Genomic DNA, 17560 nt, shown 5'->3' with positions numbered 1-17560 from the left:
AGAGATCACGACCTGGATGGCATTCCTGAACAGGAAATCCAATCTGAATTGGACTCCCAGGGAGTGATCTCTGTGAAGCGGTTCAAGAAAAAACGAAATGACAATATTGAACCAACAAACACTTACCTTTTAACCTTTTGTACACCAGCAATTCCACCTAATATTAAAGTTGGAGTATATCAAATGAAGATCGAATTGTTTGTGCCGAATCCGCTGCGTTGTTTTAAATGTCAGCGATTTGGGCACGGACAAACTTGCTTCAAGTGTGGTGAAGAGGGGCATGACGGCAAAAGCTGTCAGAAAAACCCAAAATGCAAGAATTGCAAAGGGGATCACATGGCTTCTTCGAAGCAATGTCCTCTTTGGATAAAAGAAAAAGAAATACAGAAAGTAAAAGCAGAAAAGCGAATACCTTATCCAGAGGCTAAGAAACTTGTAAATATGTACAGTGTTCCAAAACCTAATCTGTCATCGTACGCAGCAGCTCTAAAGACATCCTCAAAGAGGGATGTGTCGACACAGGTTAGTGAGAATGACATTTCTCAACAAAATTCTGTAACTGTGGTTGCTTTGTCATCTAATGACAAAGCAAAATCGACATCATTGCCTGCATCTACAGGCCCTGCAGCCGCGGCTGCACAAAAACCCGTAGTTGCGGCAAAATCAAAACCTGCAGCCGCAGGTAATTCAAAATCATCAGGGAGACAGAATAAATATCCTTTGAAAAGTACTCCAAAACAATCAAGTGATAGGATACCCAAAGGGGCGAATGATCCCGTTGCGTTACATAATAAATTCGGGTTCTTTGAGGAAATGGATTTTACTCCATCTCAGTCCTCTTCCTCAAGAGGCCGAAGTCTTTCCCCAAAAAAGAATAAGGGGAGGATATCCCCCATTACCCATAATAAATAAAAATGAATCATTCTACACTTATTCAGTGGAATTGTCGAGGTTTAAGAGTTAATTTTAATGAATTGTCCCTACTAATTCAGGACCATTGCCCTGTAGCAATATGTTTACAAGAAACACATTTAAAAGAAACTGATAAGATTAATATTAAAAACTATATCATGTATAACCATTATGCTCCAACTGATAGAGCCACTGGTGGTTCTAATATAGCAGTACACAATAAATGCATTCACAGCCAAATATCTTTGAAAACAAAACTCCAAGCTGTAGCTTTTCGTCTTTCACTTGATAAAACAATTACCATTTGTTCTGTATATATCTGAATAATCAACTACAATTTTGTGAACTTTCGGAATTAATACATCAACTTCCTACTCCATTTCTACTCATGGGCGACTTTAATGCCCATAACCCACTATGGGGTAGTGAGAAAATAACAGGCAAAGGTAAAAAAACTTGAAGATACAATTTCTCATCGCAATTTCTGTATATTAAATGACGGCTACCTGCACATACCTGCATCCGTGCAATGGTTCATATTCATCAATAGATATCAGTTCAGCGGATCCTTCTTTACTATTAGATTTCGACTGGTCCGTGCATGACGATTTGTGCGGGAGTGATCATTTCCCAATCATTATTAAACAAACTAAACCTTCAGAAAACAACTGTATCCAAAATTGGAAATTAGACAAGGCTGATTGGAATCAATTTAGAAACTTATGTTTACAAAATATTTCGGCTGAAAAATTTAAAGATCATTCTGATCCTATTCAAAAATTTACTGAAACTTTACTACATATAGCAAATGAATGCATACCTAAAACCTCGAAAAATTCTACTAGAATTAAAAAACCATGGTTTACAGAAGAATGTAATGACGCTGTTAAAGCCCGAAAAAAAGCAGAAAGACTTTTCAACAAATCACCATCTTCAATAAATCTTAATAATGTTCGAATATTTCGAGCAAAAGCTAGAAGGACTATAAATTACAGTAAACGAAAATCTTCGAAAAATTTTGTTTCGAATTTAAATACACATACTGCTATTCAGAAGGTGTGGAATGCAATAAGAAAAATAAAAGGGAAAGGTTCTGGCCAAAACTATCAACATCATAATGTTGGTAATCAAATTATTACAGATAAAAAAGAAATTTCCAATGAAATAGCTGAATCAGTTGCCAAAAATTCCTCGACAAATAACATGAGCTCTAATTTTACGATATATAAAAATTCAGAAGAAAAGAAAACATTAGATTTTACATCAGAAAACAATGAATGTTATAATGAATCATTTACTTTCGATGAATTACAAGAGTCTCTAGATAAATCCCATGATACAGCTGTAGGACCGGACCAGATTCATTATCAAATAATTAAACATCTACCAAAAAGCAGCAAAGAATGTCTTCTGCAAATTTTTAATATGATCTGGGAAAAAGGTAATTTTCCATCTTCATGGACGCAGGCAACAATTATCCCTATTCCAAAACCAGGAAAAGATCACACAGATCCAAACAATTATAGACCTATTGCTTTAACAAGCTGTGTTTGTAAAACCATGGAAAGGATGAACAATGAACGCCTTATATGGTATCTTGAAACAAATAATACTTTAACAAATATACAATGTGGTTTTAGAAAAAACCGAAGTACAACTGACCATCTAGTTAGGCTGGAAACTTATATTCCAGATGCCTTTATTAAGAAAGAGCATGCCGTATCTATATTTTTTGACTTGGAAAAAGCCTATGATACTAACCTGAAATTTTGAAAGATCTTTTTAACATTGGCCTCAAGGGAAATTTACCTATATTTATCAAAAAAAAATTTAAATGATAGAAATTTTAAAGTACGGTTAGGGTCTACATTCTCAAATAATTTTGACCAAGAAATGGGTGTACCACAAGGAAGTATCCTATCAGTCACATTAATTAGCATTAAGATAAACAGTTTAGCTGGGGTTCTTAAAAAAAGATATGCTTGGCAGTTTGTATGTTGATGACTTTGTCCTTTGTTACAAATCCAAAAATATGAAATCCATTGAGCAGAAGTTACAGTCGTGTCTAAATAAAATTCAAAATTGGGCTGATGAAAATGTTTTAAATTTTCAAAAAACAAAACCGCATGTGTATATTTCTGTTCCAAACGGAAAGTCCACGACGATCCGCATTTGCAATTAGATGGTGATCGAATAAAAGTACTTAAAGAAATAAAATTTTTAGGTGTTATAGTTGATAGTAAGTTGTCTTTCATTCCACACATTAAAATGCTAAAAGAAAAATGTACAAAAGCTCTAGATATAATTAAAGTTATTGCAAACACTAAATGGGGAGCAGATAGAAATACTCTTCTTAAACTCTATCGCTCTCTAGTCAGATCAAAATTAGACTATGGTTGCATTGTTTATGGATCAGCAAGAACCTCGTACTTGAAAGCGCCTCGACGCAATCCACCATCAAGGACTTCGACTGTGCTTAGGGACTTTTGGAACTTCCCCTATAGACAGTTTATATGTGGAAGGAAACGAACCACCTCTCGACTTAAGACGAATTAAGCTAACTTTACAATATTTAATAAAATTAAAAGCAACTACTGATAATCCTGCATTTGACTGTGTGTTTCATCCGGAGCATGAAGAGTTATATAATAAAAAGAAAAAGTGCATCAAATCAATTGGTTTAAGATATAAAAATCACATAAGAGATTCAGACCTACTGTTGGATATCGTTAAACCGACTACTCATTCTGAAATACCGCCATGGAAATTAATTAAACCAGATATAAATACTTCTCTAACTGAATTCACTAAGTCAGAAACAAATTCTATCGTTTTCAAGCAGAAATTAGCTGAAATAAAACAATTTAAACATTCGACTATTGAAATTTATACAGATGGTTCAAAAGACAAAAACAAAGTTGCAGCCGCTGCAGTGGTTAAAGATGATGTGTTTTCTACACGACTTCCTAATGAAGCAACAATTTTTACAGCTGAAGCAAAGGCAATACAACTTGCATTTAAAAAATATATAAAAAACATCTAGTGAGAATTATTTTACAATTTTTTCAGACTCGCTCTCCTGCTTACAACCCATAAACAATATGAACATTGACCACCCATACATCTTTGATATATTGATCAAGTACTATCACTTCATTAAAGAGGGTAAAGCTATTGAAATTTGTTGGATCCCAAGTCATATTGGTATCTCTGGAAACACGAAGGCTGATAGTGCAGCAAAAAAGCCCTTCAATATGAAATTGTACACTTTAAAATTCCTTACAATGATCTGAAATCTTTAGTAAAAACTTACATAAATTCACTTTGGCAATTTTTTTAGGATTTTTGTGATAATAAACTTTATGCAATACAAAACAAAATTAATCAGTCATCTGATTTTGGCCTGAAACGCCAGGACAAAGTCATTACATCAAGACTACGTATTGGACATTCAAGGTTTACTCATTCAAATTTACTAAACGGGGAACATCAACCTGAATGCATATCTTGTGATTGTGCAATAACTATAAACCATATTCTTTTTAGAAAGTTCTGATTTCTCAACTGTTCGAAATAAACTTTTTAATAATGTGCAAATAATGCATGTTCTTTTTACAAATATAAGTACAAGTACAATTTTACAATACATTGCAAGAAACTGATTTTCATAGTAAGATATAGATATAAATATATTTTAAACAACAATTTTTATTATTATTATGAATTATACTGTTTACATATACTTTTAAATGTTTTTAAGTCCGTCGGATGGGACGTTAAATGGTGCCCCGTGTCAAGGATAACAACCCCCTTGGCACGAAAAAGATCGTTTTTCTGGTTTTCGGAAAAAGAGTAGGCTCACTGGGGGCCGCCAGAGAAACCCAAAATATCTTTCAATCCTGAACATAACTTTTCGCCGTCGAAATATGGCTGAAATATTGCCGACTCGGCGTTAAACAAAATCAATCAATCAATCAATCACAAATTCATGAGCGAATTACAAGAGGAAAATGATAACCCCAATATTAACATTAAGTACTTCTCTTTATAGGACCAACTATTGAAGCATTTTTAAAGTTGGCAGGAAAAAAAATGATCATCTTCCATGCCAAACAAATATGTACATGCAACGTCTTCACTCGCTAAAAACAACTGGAGAAATTATTACCCGAGAAAAAAAAACCAATACGTTACATACAGATGATGTCTCCATGGACTAGTTCACATTGCAAATGCAGCACAGAAAAGTCTGTTTGAAGCAGAGAAGGGAAATTTTCAAGAGAACCCACCAATCTGTCATGAAGGATTCTCAAAAGAAAGCGAATCAGGTTGCTTTCGGGTGATTCGCAATGCATGCAAAGCTTTTGCTGGGCGCGGAAATGAAAAAAGTGGGTGCTTTATGAGTTTTAGAACATACATGCAACCTTTTCTTCAGCAAAATGGTATCACATCCCTTCCATTACAGTCGTTTAAGGGAAATAGGTTTAATACTTTGTTTCAAAATGCAGCTTGTATCTTTCATCTCCATTCTCACATGATTGTTTTTCTGGAAAAAACCTGCACTGAAAGTAAGAGACTTCTTACGTCTGTACTTTCGGATCTTAAGGTTTCATTTTATGTCGCCGGATTGAAAGCTTTAGGTCTTATTGCAAAATTGATCACAAATCCATTATGGAATCTCCTTGAAAGCAGAGAACTCTCCACTGAAAGTATGTCTTACCACTTCCTTAATTTATCAACGTATTTAGCAGATGCTAGTCAAAATTTGCCAGATTTTACAAAGGGAAAATTTTCTGCTTTCACACCAAACAACTTGAATGGTGACAAGATATTTGAATGTTTGATAAGCGAATCTAAATATGACACAGAAGACGTGATCATATTAAGCGTTATGCTACCCTCTATCAGGAATGCCGTTTTTCATGTTTACAAAGACCATTTACCAAACGGAAATAAGAAATTGTTACCGAGGAGCTGTCATTACTAACAAAAAGTGTGGACAAGCACAATTCCTTTTCAGAAAGACTTTTTTGCATATATGGACCAGATTTGAAGTAAATCTAACATATCTACTCTTGCAATTGAAGCATAAACCCTATTTTTGATGAATAAAACATCTGACTGGTTACTACGTAAAGAAAAAAAAAATAGAAGTTCTCATTTCAGAAGCCAGGAAATCTGTACAAACGGAAAGATATATCTTTGAAACACGGAGAAGAGAAATACAGCAAAAACGAGATGAGCGACAAGAGCAAGAATTTCAACACAAAGCAGAAGTTAAGAGAAAAAATGTTACATCGTCTTGAAAAAAAGAGCGATGAAATTGTTTTATATGTGTTATGGAAATCTCCGCAGGAATGCAAATTAAAAATAAAGGAGCTCAATCGTGTCAACGAAAAAATCAAGGCCATGAAAGCACAGTTGCGGTACAGGAAAAATGTTTTGAAACAATGTGTTACAGAAAAAGAACTTAAAAAATTTAGTAAGGAAACGATGGTAAAAGATACGCTCTCTCCTACAAAGAACTCCTCGCAAATTTGTTAAAAGTTCTGAAGTCGGTATAATTCTCTGTTAAGAAGGACTTTTCTTGGAGAAAAAAAGGAAGTCAAAATATTTATGATGAAATTATTTCGGTAGTAATGAACTTTTATATACTACTTAGCAAAGTTGATATTTGGTTTAGGTCATATTAAAATACATGTACATTATTTGTTTCTGAAATAGATTTTTTAAAATAATTGTTTTGTATGTTTGTTTATTCATGTTTGTGTTTTAAAATGATACAAAATAAAATAAAAATAAAAATGCAAATAATAAAACAGTTGAAAAATGTGATTTTTTGAAATATTAGGCTGTGCTGTCAACAACTAGTTAACGCAATGGAGAGTGCACTGTTTTTATACTAGTTTTACACGTTACATAATTTTTTCAACACGGAATATTAATAGAAAACGGCATTTAAAAAAACGTACAATATTAAATTGCAATTGTAATTTTTTTTTAATTTTCAATTTGTTTGATATTGTCCAACATTATGCAGCTCTTTTCAATAATAATAAAAAAATTAAAAAGTCAATCTTAAAAATTATGAAATATGACACTATTTGACAAGATATAACACAGTAAACTATGCTCTGTTGTAGGATTTTTTCACTTGCCAAATAAGGAGTAATCCTCAATAATTGATATAATTTAGTGTTTTACTGGTTTTAAATTAATTAGCGATCATTTTTATTGGTTTTATTGCTGACGTTTTTTTTTTCATAAGCGTAATGTTGGTGTAACTTTGTGTTTCTATGGCGTAACGTTGCGTTTCTATAGTGTGATCAACTAATTATACAGGAAGTAGACCGTCAATATATCTTATTAATCAGGCAAATCTAGGTGTTTTATGCAATTAAACTTTAATAATCATGATTCTGGGTAACAGAAAAAAGAAGAAAAAGATTATATTTTTAATGTCTTAACTTCACATTTTAACATTGATGATACAAAATATTTACTTCAGATAAGTGGTCACACAGAAGAACAATACCGTTACATTTCGCAATCTATTTTTAGTAAAAACGTTTGACCAGAAAATCCAAAAATGATATTCCTTTCAGTTTACAATTTTGCTTCCTGAGTTTTGTTTTTCATTTTAAAATATTTTTGCTTGCAGTATTTTGTTTGGTTACTGTAAAATTTATGTAAGAGTTCTTGCTTCTTCACATCAGCATTGCAGATTTAACTCGTAACATTGGTATACTATAATGTGTAATCTTCAGTTTGCCTCAAGAGTCTTTATGCTCAGAATTGTTTTATTTGTAAGATGAAATGTGGAAGGGTTCGAAATGCTAGTCTGTTTTCCTTTGCATCTAGACATGCATAATCTCTCTCGTCATCTTTAAATCCCGAAACTAAATGACATAATGTTGAACGGATATTTTAATATCATTTTCTCACTCTCCAAAAAAAAGGCACAGAAGAAATAGTAGATATGCCTGTATGCATCAAAATTGTAGACAAGATTAATATTTACGTCATCAAACATCATAATTATCGTAACAATATAAAAAGACAGCCGCATATTAATATTTTCTAACAATTAATAAATGACATTGCGTAAATCGTATAGTTTGAATCTGTGTCTTTATTTTATTGAACATCAGAACATCACCAAGGTAACGGAACCGACGGAATGGGTGAACTCATTAGTCGTTACTACTAAGCCAGCATCTGGAAAACTTCGAGTATGTTTGGATCCTATGGAACTTAACAAACCTATTATGAGGCCACATTATCCTATGAGGACCTTAAACGATATCCTTCCTCAAGTCTCAGGAGCTAAGTACTTTTCTAAGCTAGATGCCAGCTCTGGTTACTTGACTGTTAGACTTTCACGTGAACAATCTCTGCTCACTACATTCGATACTCCATTTGGGAGATACCGCTACCTAGCGTGGCGTTTACCATTTGGCTTGAAGAACTCGCAAGACAAATGCTTCCAAGGAATGCCAGGAGTCGCTGCCATGTTGATGACATATTGGTTTATGGCAGGACACCACAAGAGCACAATGACAACATAATCAGGGTGTTAGATAGATGCACGAGTGTGGGCATCAAGATGAACAAAGAGAAATTACAAGTTGGAGTTCAGGAAGTGGAGTATTTTGGCCACATCCTCTCGGCAGAGGGATTGAAGCCAGACCCCTCTAAGGTAGCTGCCATCAAGGATATGGAGCCCCCCTCCAACAAGTCAGAGCTTCAGACTATCATGGGTATGATCACTTACCTCTCAAAGTTTGCACCAAATCTTGCTAACATCGCCAGTCCGTTACGTCAGTTGCTGCTGAAAGACAGAGAGTTTGTATGGGATGCACCACAGGTCCAGGCATTTCAGAAGGTCAAGGACCTAATAACCAGAACACCGGGACCTCTGCTTACATACTTTTACCCAGGAAAACCAGTAGTATTGGAGACTGATGCATCGCAGTTTGGACTCGGAGCTACGCTTTTGCAGGATGACAAACCAGTTGCATTTGCACTTACGCCAGCAGAAATCAACTACGCGCAGATAGAGAAAGAGATGTTGTCTATCTTATTTGGCTGCAAGAAATTTCACCAGTACCTGTATGGTAGGGAAGTCCAGATCCATACAGACCATAAACCTCTAGTTGCCATTCACACAAAGCCACTCGCACAGGCCCAAGCAAGGTTACGAAGGATGCTTTTGCAACTGCAGGCCTATGATCTGAAGTTGATGCACATCCCAGGCAAAGACATACCAATTGCGGATACCCTTTCACGCAAGTTTTTGCCAGATACTTACCCACAGCTAACAGCAGGCATGGATCCACATGTACATACAGTGATGTCCAGCAGTAGGGTGAGTGATAGAAGATTAGAGGAAGTCAGATTAGCAACCCAAGCTGACCCACAAATGAAGATACTTATAATCATAATACATGATGGTTGGCCCGAAAAACGCAAAAAGAAATGTCCATCCCAAGCACTAGAATATTGGAACCATAGGGATGAGTTGACAGAAATAGATGGCATTATATTTAAGAGTCACAAGATAATCATACCAAGAGACTTAAGACGCCAGATGATGAAAGCTGTACATATCAGCAACATGGGTGTGGAAAAATGCTTGAGGTGAGATAGAGATATTATATTTTGGCCCAGCATGTCAGCAGACATCAATAACATGGTTCTGGAATGTTGGGTTTGCTTAGAGAAGAGGAACTCAAACCCCAAGGAGCCGTTGATCAGTCATGATATTCCAGACTACCCATGGGACACCATAGCTACAGCACATGAAACAACCAGGAGTACCTGTTAGTGGTTGATTACTACAGCAGATACTTTGTAATAGAGAAACTACACAAGACAACCAGTCAAGCTGTTATACAGAAAATGAAGATGTTTAGTAGGCTTGGTATTCCACGAAAAGTTGTATCAGATAATTGTCCACAATACGCAATCCAGGATTTCTCCATATTTGCTCAGGAGTATGACTTTAACCATGTCACTTCCAGTCCAAAGTATCCACAGTCCAATGGATTGGCGGAGAAGACAGTACAGATTGCCAAAAGAATCTTGGATAAGAGCAAGGCAGATTGGAAAGATTATAACCTAGGACTACTAGAATACAGGACAACACCTTTGAACTTTGGCTACTCACCCGCCCAACTATTAATGTGTAGGAAGTTGAGGTCTATACTTCCAGTAGTGTCGGATGAACTAAAACCAAAGGTGCCAGTCAGGGTTAGGGAATTGATGGAAGCAGAGAGAGAGAGAGAGACAGACAGACAGAACGAATACTTCGATCGCAGTGCTAAGCCTCTACCATCCCTTTCAGTAGGAGACAGTATAAGGTACCAAGAAGGGAAACTATTGAAGCGAAGAACCAAAGAAGAGGGAGACAGATCATATACAGTAAAAAGCACAGAGGGTGCACTGTACCGTAGAAACAGACGACACCTGATCCACTCAAAAGAAAATTTTGAGCCAGATACATCAGACTCCAATATCGTCAGTTTCACAGAACCTTCTACTTCGCCCCCTAGTTCAGCTAGTCCTCATTCTGTTCAGCCAATCTCAGAGCCAGCTACTGAGGTTAAGCATGAATCTCCTGCTACATGTAACCCCACCCCTTATATTACTCGTTATGGTAGAGTTGTGAAACCCAAAGTAATTGTATCTGTGTAAATGTTTAAATGAGAAAATGGTTCTGTTCAATCATACAAATGTGTTTACAGATTTTTTTTTGCATTTTTTATTAGCATACTTGTTTTACTCAAAAGAAGGGAGATGTAATGATATTATACGAATGTGTATATGTACGAATGAACTGAATGATGTGCGAGTTACTTATGTTTTGTGTCGTTGAATAAACGTTTCCAGTTAAAGCTGACATGAACTCTTAAATATGTGATATTTTCATCCTTGTACGACTTATTTCATTCCCGTACTTCCCTGTCCGCCATATTTCTTTCAGATTCGCTCACTTATTTTATCGGCTATATAAACCCTGATGTCTTTTTCACACTTGAGTGATTTTCTAGCCTGGCTGTCGACATGTGCACATCTTCAATAGTAAAGTTTTGGAACACGCCATGAATTGACCGAAAATACGTAGGCCTGTACACATCTCCGAAAAAGCAGTTTTGGAACATGCAATAAATCTGACAGTCCTACCAAAACTAGGAATTTTATTGAAAACTGGAATGGAGTATATGAATTTTGAATAATGCAATGCATAAAAATCAAAACGGCAAATGCATCTTTGATATACATATATATGCATGAACAATAATGAAGAAAAGACTACCACATGCATTTTTTATCCAAATAACACTGTACTATTGAGCTTTATGCATGCTGCACGGTATATGCACATACTATGGTAATGCAACTTACGCATTCAAGTTGTACATGCATGCATTCCGAGAAAACGCGTCGAACGCTCTAAACTATCTGCCTGAAATACTGCTATCGCTACAGAGATGTGCACATGTCGAAAAAATTACTTCCCATTTTCCTTTTATTGAAATATGCATCACAGATGAAATAACTCCATTTGTAACTCAACGGTAAACACATTGTCTCTAGCACTTGAACACACGTGGTCCCTGCCGATCAGCATTTTTGGTCAGGGAAAATATCGAAGGTGGAAATGACACTGGTATTTGCCTGATAAGACAATATAATCACGCAAATAAAACGTTTCAGAAATCGAACTAACTGTTGTCGGTACCTGTCGTAAATATGTTCATGAATGTGGCTTCATTACTACAAATTTATTACATAAACATACATTCTTGTTACAGATCTTACATCTTTTAAAGAAAATGAAAGGGGGGTGGAATATGTAGAATACATTTTTTCAATATGTCGGGAAAAAGGCAGGATTTTCCTTGATCAAATATATTTAAATACGTGCAATGAACTGGCCTCAACTATTTTAGATATAAAACTAATATATCTCAAATTTACACACACTGAATAATTTGTTTCTGTAGACGGATTATTTTCAAATCAGGACCCTTTTAGGCGTCACAAATTACAAGCACGGTTGATACAATTACCAACAAGCACAGACAGACTTACTCAACTTCAATATATACAAAAATATGAAAGGTAGATTATTTTATAAACACATAAGCACAGACGTAAATATGTGTATATAAATTGTGACATGACCCGGCGAGTTTTCCTTTGAAGTCAGCCGTACAATAACTGCGATATAGAACACTTTTAGAGGGCGTTTCTATTGCAAATGAGCAGAAACTGTACTGTAGAATCAACCAAATCGCATGATAGCGCTGTTAGTATTTATTCAAAATTTTGAGATGAATTAAGAATAAAACTTTACAACGTGAAGTTACCAGTGGCGGATTCAAAAATTTTAGAAAGGAGGGAGTGGGAGCAGTACACAATTTTTTTTTTCGAAAAAAAGTGTCCAAACTGGAAAATCGGGAGTTTCTTGGGGGGGGGGGATGATGGGGGGTAGATTCATAATCAGGCCTGACACTATGTGTGCGTGATCGTTTCGTGTTGATAAATTAAAAGTGTATACAAGTTTAACAAACATAATTTACAAAGCCAGAAAAAAAAATAAAAAGGGGGGATACCGACGCACGCGAGTGAGTGCTGGATCTGCCTTTGGTTCCTCTACATTTGGTTTCAAACATGAAGATAATATGCCCCCTTTCTTACATCTGTTTATTTCAAATTGGAGCCAAGAATTTTAATTGCATACACATGTATGACATTGTCGATCATTTCTCTCAGAATACGACCTCCCCGAAACATTTTTCTTCAAATACATTCCCATATATGATTCTTATGTATCAAAATGTTTTGCACTAAGTTCGTAGCTTAGATTTTAAACGAAGTCAGCAAGAGCTAAATAGAAAGAAAAAAAACTAAGCAATCAAATATAAATTAAATTTTGGGAAAACACATTATATAATGCATCTCATAATTATAATTATTTAAATTGATGGATACCTGCACGTCCACCTCACTCGGCATTTCAGTTGCGATTGATAAAAAATGGGGTACTAAATCAACTTTCTGCAAAATCATCTAATTGGTTGAGAGATATATACCCAAATACACATGTAAATTAGCGAGGTCATAAGAAAGGTCATGTCACAAGTCATTTAGAATACTCGTTTCCTACTGTATCGGAGATACAGGACGGGGCCCGGCTCGAGCTATCGCCTTAAGCCCCGCCCCAGCTGTATATCCGATACAGTAGGAAACTCGTACTCTAAATATAACATAATCTACATTACATGTGTGAAGATGAGTAAGTATTACACTATTAGTATATATGAAAGTAATATTGATAATTGAAATAGTGCTACTGTGTACCCAAATGTAAAGTGGGGTGATTCAACAATCCTCGCATTGCCAGAGATATCACAAGGCGATGCAAAAGTACTAATCATTACATAACATAAGTGTTTTTTTTAACAATTACACATATTTACACGTTCTAGATATCTAAAGAAATTTTGTAATATGACTGAATGATTAAAAAATGGTTGCGTGCATGTTTATTACTTCTTTAAATATTATATATTAAAAGTCAAAGTTTATAGGAAAGGAAAACATGTGCCCTTGAGAGTGTCCCCCTCCCCTCCCCCGAAAAATTGTTTTTTTTTTTTTTTATATTTTGAAAGTTTTTTTTTTTCCTGTCTAAAAAATATCTGGTAGGAACCTTCTGTGCTCTTCAGAGCTTCTAATTGGTATAAAGAAACAAAAAAAACTGACTTCGTTTCCTCTGGAAAGTACGTGAGAAGGGTCCACATGTTTCCATTTCCGTGAAATATAGTTTTCAAAATTGTTTAGTTCCTCTTTCGTTTGGGTGAGTAGGTTTTTTCTTCTTTTCTTTTCCTTTTTGGCTTGTCAAAAAAAGGAGACATTTTATTCAGCAGTTTTGATCCACTCTTGCCCCAGAAAATTTTCCTTAATCTGCCCTTATAAAGACTATAGCATATCCCAAGATTTTTACTACATAGGATTTTATATGCATTATTGCTCTTACATATATGGATGCTTACACATGTGAGAGAGAGAGAGAGAATATACTTGTATTGAAAATGCAAAAAATATTCATCCATAATCTTGCGGTCAAGGTTTCAAGTAATCCTTAAACTATCTTTTAAGATCTTCTAAAAGTACAAGAAATTGAATAGGTACCAAATTTTAAACTGCCTGCGGAAACTCTCCAATCTGGAAAGGCTTCCTATACATGCATATAAAACAGGCACGTAGCACCGTTTCTCAAAATGTGTGTATGCCAGGGGGAGCGGGGGGGGGGGGAGGGGGGCAGTAAAATGATTAACAAGCAAAAGCTGAATAATTGTTGAATATTTACGGAGTTTATTACTTTTTTGTGGTGCATATTTCAATAAATGGAATACAAGGTGTAAATCACTCGGCATGTGCACATCTTCGAACCGGTACAGTGGTCTCTTTCCAGGTATGAATAAGTTTACAGCGTTCGACATGTTCTCTCGATATGCATCAAATATGTGAATGCATATGAATATGCATAGCAAATACGCTGGTTGTTTGTTCCTTTCTTACGATAGATTATTGTAAATTGTTTGTTCGAGTTTTACTGTGTATTATTTCAAGTTTATTGTGCATATATTGCATGGTATGCTTTTAAAACACAGGCGAAACTACATATGTACTAAGTTTTTTCTTCCAAACTTGCATTTATATTATTCAAAACGATAATTATTCATAATTGTCGTTATGACTGTTTTTATCTGTTCTGGTTTTAAAAAGTTTTCATCAATTCATAGGTTCCCAAATACTTCTCTATCGGAGATGTGCACGCGTCGATAGCCAAACCAAAAATTCACTCAAGTGTAACGAGGATACTGGGGTATATAGACAAGGTATCTGAAAGAAATATGGCGGACTAGTTGGTATGAAACAAGTCGTACATTGATGCAGTGTTGCGTTTTTAAGAATTCATGTAAGCTTCAACACACACGTGTTGTGAATCCGCATAATTGAGGAACCCACAATAGATTAAAACTTTTCAGAAAACGATACAAAAAGGTCAAACTCTAGTGGCCAGTATCTATGTTTATTTTTATCTTCAGAACTTGCATCTGTTAACTTGCTCTGCCAAATAGTGCCAATGCACCAAAAATATGTTATATTCTAATTTTTTATGCAATTTTTGTTATGATAGAAATATTATTATATTCATTTCCGTTGTTAGAATTCTTTAAAATGGAATGTCGATGAAATGCTTAGTGTCCTAGCAATGTCTTTGGGTTGTAATCTGACAATTTCAGATATCATATTGCACATTGCATCGATAATTTTTGGTATCCCTACAAATTTCAAACGACCAGTTTGACTTTTATATTTCAACTCTCCTATTTTACTTTTGAATTTCTGAATCAATCTGAAAACTATACAGCGTTAAAGACTATTCTTTTCACATATAAAAATCACATCTTTAATATGTGTTTTTCGAAGATTTATGTAAAGAGGCACAGTTTTCACATACGCTCTCATTTTCATCTTTTTAGCAGAGATCATTTGAAACAGTTTTCAGCTCAGTGTAGTGACCATGCATATTTTAAAAGTGAATTTCTTTGCAAAGACAATAGGAAAAATCATCGGGTCTTCTGAGATTAGGAGGTCTTTAATTGAACATTTCAACTGTGAATTTACTATGATATTACTTATTGAACGACCCTCGTATGAGTGATTGATTGTTGTTGTTTTACACCTAGTCGGCAATATTTCAGCCATATTTCCGCGGTATGAATGTAAATATTGTATAAACGGTTTTTAAAGTTTTTTGGGGTTTCTCTGGCGGCCCCAAAGAGACTATCTCTATCGAAAACACGGGGGGGGGGGGTTGCAATTCTTGAAACGGGGCCCAATAAATGTCTTATCCAACGGACTAAAAATTTTAAAATTTATAAATTTTAAAACAGTTAAATTGAAAATTATGAAGAATGCTAATAAAAATATATACATTTAAAATCATATTGTAAAAATCAGTTTCTTGTAAGTATTGTAGAATAGTACAAGGATTAAGGTTTGTAAACGGATCATAACATTGTTTGCAAATGATTAAAAAGGGCTTGATAATATCTCAAAAGAAGGCAAAAGAAACTTACACAATCAGGAAACCAATTTGGTTACAAGGGCGATCATTGCTGATTTTTTTTAATCCTTTGCTTGCTTAATTACAGCTGGCTATACTTATCTTGTTGTTTTAATATATATGTACAATGTATGTACGGACAAAAATACCGGAAGAAGTTCATGCTATAGGACGTCGATTATTGAAATTCAGTATTAGTGATTAAAGCGATAAAAATGCATCATTTAAAAATGTTGTCATTATATTTCTTTTAAATTAAAATATTGAATTTTCTAAAAAAAAAAAAAAAATGTTTTCAATTCTTTTTTTACTGAAAAAAAGTCGCCCGCGTGGCGCAGTGGTTAGAGCGTCTGCTCTAGAGTCGCGAAGTTAGGAGTTGATCCTTACGTCGCGGTTTCGAATCCCACTGTGGGACGTGGAGACCGGTCCTTCGTATGAGACCGTATAACCGAGGTCCCGTGTCGCTGTAGGTGCTGGCACGAAAAAGATCCCTCACTGCTCAATGCCCGTAAGTGCCGAGATTAGGACAAAATTTGCAGCTGTTCACCGGCAAGTGGTGGCGTCTCCATATTAGTGAAAAATTTTCGAGAGGGACGTTAAATAACATACAAACAAACAAACTGCAAAAAAAATTGATGCCAGTAGTTCAAGGAAGATAAGCTCACAGCAGGTGTACCTGGTCGACATGCCAAAGCCATCAACAAATCGCCGGCCCGGTACAATTGTCTGAAGATCGATGTCAAGATAATGACCATCTCGGATAAGACCAGTGAAGTCTACTGGGACGACGTGTGGAACGGAAGAAGACCTTCCAAGATGTACTTGGCCTTCGTGAAACAATCGACCTTTAACGGGAGCTACGAGGGCAATCCTTTCAACTTTCAACACCTCAGTCTGTTCGAAATCGTTGTGACGGTCAACGGAGAACTCACGCCCGCCCGCTCCCTGAAAATGGACTTTGGTGACAATCGAAATTACGTCACTGCTCTCTGTAACCTGTAATAAGCTTCCGAAAAATGGTGCAAGGACGACGGTTTGATCATCGACCGCGACCAGTTTTCTAAAGGATATGCCATTTATGCCTTTGACCTCGACCCCAACGACCTGGGTGAGGGGTATTTAAACCTGGTACATCAGGCAAACGTCGGAGTGTACGCTCGATTTTCCTAACCAACCACGGAGACCGTGAGTGCTCTGGCCTTTGCGAATATCCAGGATTGCTCCTCGTCGTTCAAGCCAGAGAGATACGGCAAATGCAGACATGGATACGGTTCAGTTACTTCATCTGGTAGAGACGTTGCCGGTTTGAAACTTCACTTTCGGGGGGTGTTTGCCTCCGACACGCTGCCTGCGCGTGTTCGACAGTTTCCCTTGGCTTTCGTCTACAACACGAACCCAATCGACAAGAGGGGGACATATTGGGTCGCTTACTGGTTCGACAACGCCAACGAATGCGAATTTTACGACAGTTTTGGAAGATTGCCAGGAGAGTGCTATAGTCGT

At 35.8% G+C, this 17560-nt stretch overlaps 1 protein-coding gene across 1 annotated transcript; it reads left to right on the top strand.

The window, feature by feature from the left end:
- Nucleotides 1-8518: 8518 nt before the first annotated feature.
- On the top strand, nt 8519-17059 carry LOC133176762 (uncharacterized). The gene is made up of 3 exons (XM_061311833.1): nt 8519-9552; nt 9756-10590; nt 16703-17059. Exons 1-3 carry the CDS (start codon nt 8519-8521, stop codon nt 17057-17059), a joined length of 2226 nt encoding a protein of 741 aa, XP_061167817.1.
- Nucleotides 17060-17560: the final 501 nt, after the last annotated feature.

Source organism: Saccostrea echinata, unplaced genomic scaffold (assembly GCF_033153115.1).
Source record: "Saccostrea echinata isolate AGI-Se365-2 ecotype Australia unplaced genomic scaffold, CSIRO_AGI_Sech_v1 ptg000081l, whole genome shotgun sequence".
Taxonomy (NCBI): domain Eukaryota; kingdom Metazoa; phylum Mollusca; class Bivalvia; order Ostreida; family Ostreidae; genus Saccostrea; species Saccostrea echinata.
Note: the sequence above shows the minus strand (reverse complement) of the source record. Positions and strands in the feature narration are given on the sequence as shown.

Excerpts from the sequence above, each read along its gene's own strand:
- LOC133176762 (XM_061311833.1), top strand. The coding sequence starts at position 8,519 with ATGAACAAAGAGAAATTACAAGTTGGAGTTCAGGAAGTGGAGTATTTT. Across the intron at positions 9,553-9,755 it reads GGTGTGGAAAAATGCTTGAG|CAGATACTTTGTAATAGAGA; the intron begins GTGAGATAGAGA and ends TGATTACTACAG. Across the intron at positions 10,591-16,702 it reads GTAGAGTTGTGAAACCCAAA|TTCAAGGAAGATAAGCTCAC; the intron begins GTAATTGTATCT and ends TGATGCCAGTAG.